General features: G+C 39.2%; 1 protein-coding gene across 1 annotated transcript; it reads right to left on the minus strand.

The window, feature by feature from the left end:
• Nucleotides 1–89: 89 nt before the first annotated feature.
• On the minus strand, nt 90–1,538 carry LOC130459849 (probable 3-hydroxyisobutyryl-CoA hydrolase 2). Its single transcript, XM_056827467.1, has 4 exons — nt 1,238–1,538; nt 687–788; nt 563–604; nt 90–453 (listed from the first exon to the last, which is right to left on the minus strand). Exons 1-4 carry the CDS (start codon nt 1,400–1,402, stop codon nt 412–414), a joined length of 351 nt encoding a protein of 116 aa, XP_056683445.1. The 5' UTR covers nt 1,403–1,538; the 3' UTR covers nt 90–411.
• Between the last annotated feature and the right edge of the window lie 950 nt (nt 1,539–2,488).

Consider the following 2,488-nt stretch of genomic DNA (forward strand, 5'->3'; position numbering starts at 1 on the left):
GTTAGAAACCCAAGATACATAGGATAAACATTAGGTGGTTCAAGAACAAGTCATCTTCCATGAGAAAAACAAAATGCCATCCCGTAATAATCAGGTATCAAGAGAAATTAAACAATATATAGATTTTAATCACTTCAAAATTTTAAGAAATAAAGAGTAGTCCCACTCCGAATTGATTGGTTCTCGAGGAGAAATATGAACATTTCAGACATTCGAAATCTCGTGTAAACAGCACGAAAGATTCTGAAATTAATATAACTAATTAAAAATGTATGCTTCCTTGCAGATAGGACATCGAATCTAATGAAATAGTTTATAAACTCTCGTGCAACAACATTTTCAGCCAAAACCAAGAGGAAAAGACGGCAAACACACCAGAAATGACCGAATGGACCAACAAAGCCAAGACCACTAATCAGATCCAACTGCAAAGGATTCCACTAAACCAGTAACCTACAGCATCCGGAGAAATTAAGTCAAATTCAAAGAGATTCATTAACTAGTTAAGACAGTATCATGAAACAGACAGTCCATCCAGTTGGAAAACTTGAGTAAGATTTACCTTAGGATTTTTGTCTTTGTCAACAAAGATTGCTCGGCAACCCTGCAGTAGAAGCAAGAACTTAATAGCCACACACAAGCCCACATATATGTCAGGAAAAACAACCAATTTAGTTTTTTGAAACCTCGAAGAAATCTTTGCTGACATCTCCTTGCAGAACATGGAAAACCATCCTAAACTCGCAGATTAGGCATTGACCAACCCCTTGCAGTCTGCCTTCTCTCATCTGAAAATATCACAGGACATAAAATTTGCAATGTATCAGACTAGTACAACTTCAGCAAGTTAAATACCTCTACTTCAGCAAGTTCAACCAGATAATAACCCTAATGAAATAGCTCCATGCTTGGCACAACCAGGAACACAAGCGAAGCCTATGCTTAATCCGTATAACTAAAAAAAACCAAAGTCTCATATTCACGGTATACACTCAATTCATTATGGAAGTTCACAACAAAGAAAAAGTAATTGCAGAATTTTTAATTAGCATATGTTTCCCCTTAAAATTCAAAGGTTCAAAATCTGAGAATTTTTGTGTCCTGATTCCCATAAAAGAATCCCCTTCCTTGCCCACATACTTTTTCCATCGATACCTCTCCCTAAAACTCAATTGTAGAAACTAATTGTACAATCAACTTGAACTAGTATAGAACATTAATAAATAAAAACACATACCAGTGAAATTAGCGGCGATGGATCTGTTGACGGTGTTGCGATTGGGTTCGAATGAATCTTCAATATTGCAATTACAAAATCAAATCTTGAAATCCAAATGTGCTTGTAATTAAAGATGAAATTAGCGGTGGAAGTGAGAATTATGTGATTCTCCAGATTTCCCATTTAACTTGAAAGGGATGAGAGAGAATTGAGTTAAGGAGATCGTTTTGCTGATAATAATCTGGGATTATTTTGAGTGTAATTTGGGATTTTGCTGAAGAATATCTAGAGTGAGGGCGAGTCGGTTGGGGATAGAGGGAGGTTGATAATGATTTCGTGGGTATGTGAAAACTAGAAAGCGGGACTGTATATTTTTATTCTTTGAAATTTTCAAACCAGCGGGGAGCGAAAACGGGTTTATTTTGGCATATTGCGACTCCTTTTGTTGTCAATGTTTGTTTAAGCGCTTAAAACCGTTAATATGAGCATTCCTTGTTTTCGTGGAGGCAAATGTATTGTGACTCTTTTTGAGAGCGTCATAGACAAAGCGTCACTATGGATAACATTTTCTTGTAGTGGGAGGGGTCGGTATGATTTCTTTTTGGCGAGACTCGCTCCACCTGTACGCTTTGTTCCGCCGGTGAGCTTTGGATTTGATTTCTTGTATTCTTGTATTCTCGTATTCTTGTATTCTTGTATTCTTGTATAACTGGATCATTGTATATGTCCTTGTAGGAGGAGGAGATCGACCCAGAGGATGTTCCCTATGTTGATAGGGTTATCCTTTATGTCGACTAAGATGGAGAGCAGGTGGAGGTTATTGTTCCGGTGGCTTCTCCTCCACATCGGATGGCGTACGATGCTGTACCGGAGTATTATGAAGTTGTAAGTACCTTTGTATTTTCTTGAAATTGATTGTAGTTTTGCATCTGGAAATTGACTTTGAACTTTGTACACAGGCGCCTCGGGTGAGAGTGCGTGGCTGGATGCTCGTGATTGATTCCTTGAAGAGGGATTGCGTCAATCTGAGCAAGAAGCTTACTGGCCGGGACAGAGAGGTGCATTAAAGGACTGTGAGGGTTTTGTATTCTTGGAAATTGTACATGGATATCCGATGCTTGGATTTTGAATTTTGTATAGGAGCGCCGTTGAGGTTGTAGAGATTCGGTGGACAGGGGTCCCCCGGTGGATACTTCGAGAGAGCAGGTCGGGCGGAGCTTAGGTCAGGGTCCGAGTCCTAGTACTGGTGCCCATCCGAGGTATTCAAAT

The sequence above is a fragment of the Spinacia oleracea genome, chromosome 4, assembly GCF_020520425.1.
Source record: "Spinacia oleracea cultivar Varoflay chromosome 4, BTI_SOV_V1, whole genome shotgun sequence".
NCBI classification, from domain to species: domain Eukaryota; kingdom Viridiplantae; phylum Streptophyta; class Magnoliopsida; order Caryophyllales; family Amaranthaceae; genus Spinacia; species Spinacia oleracea.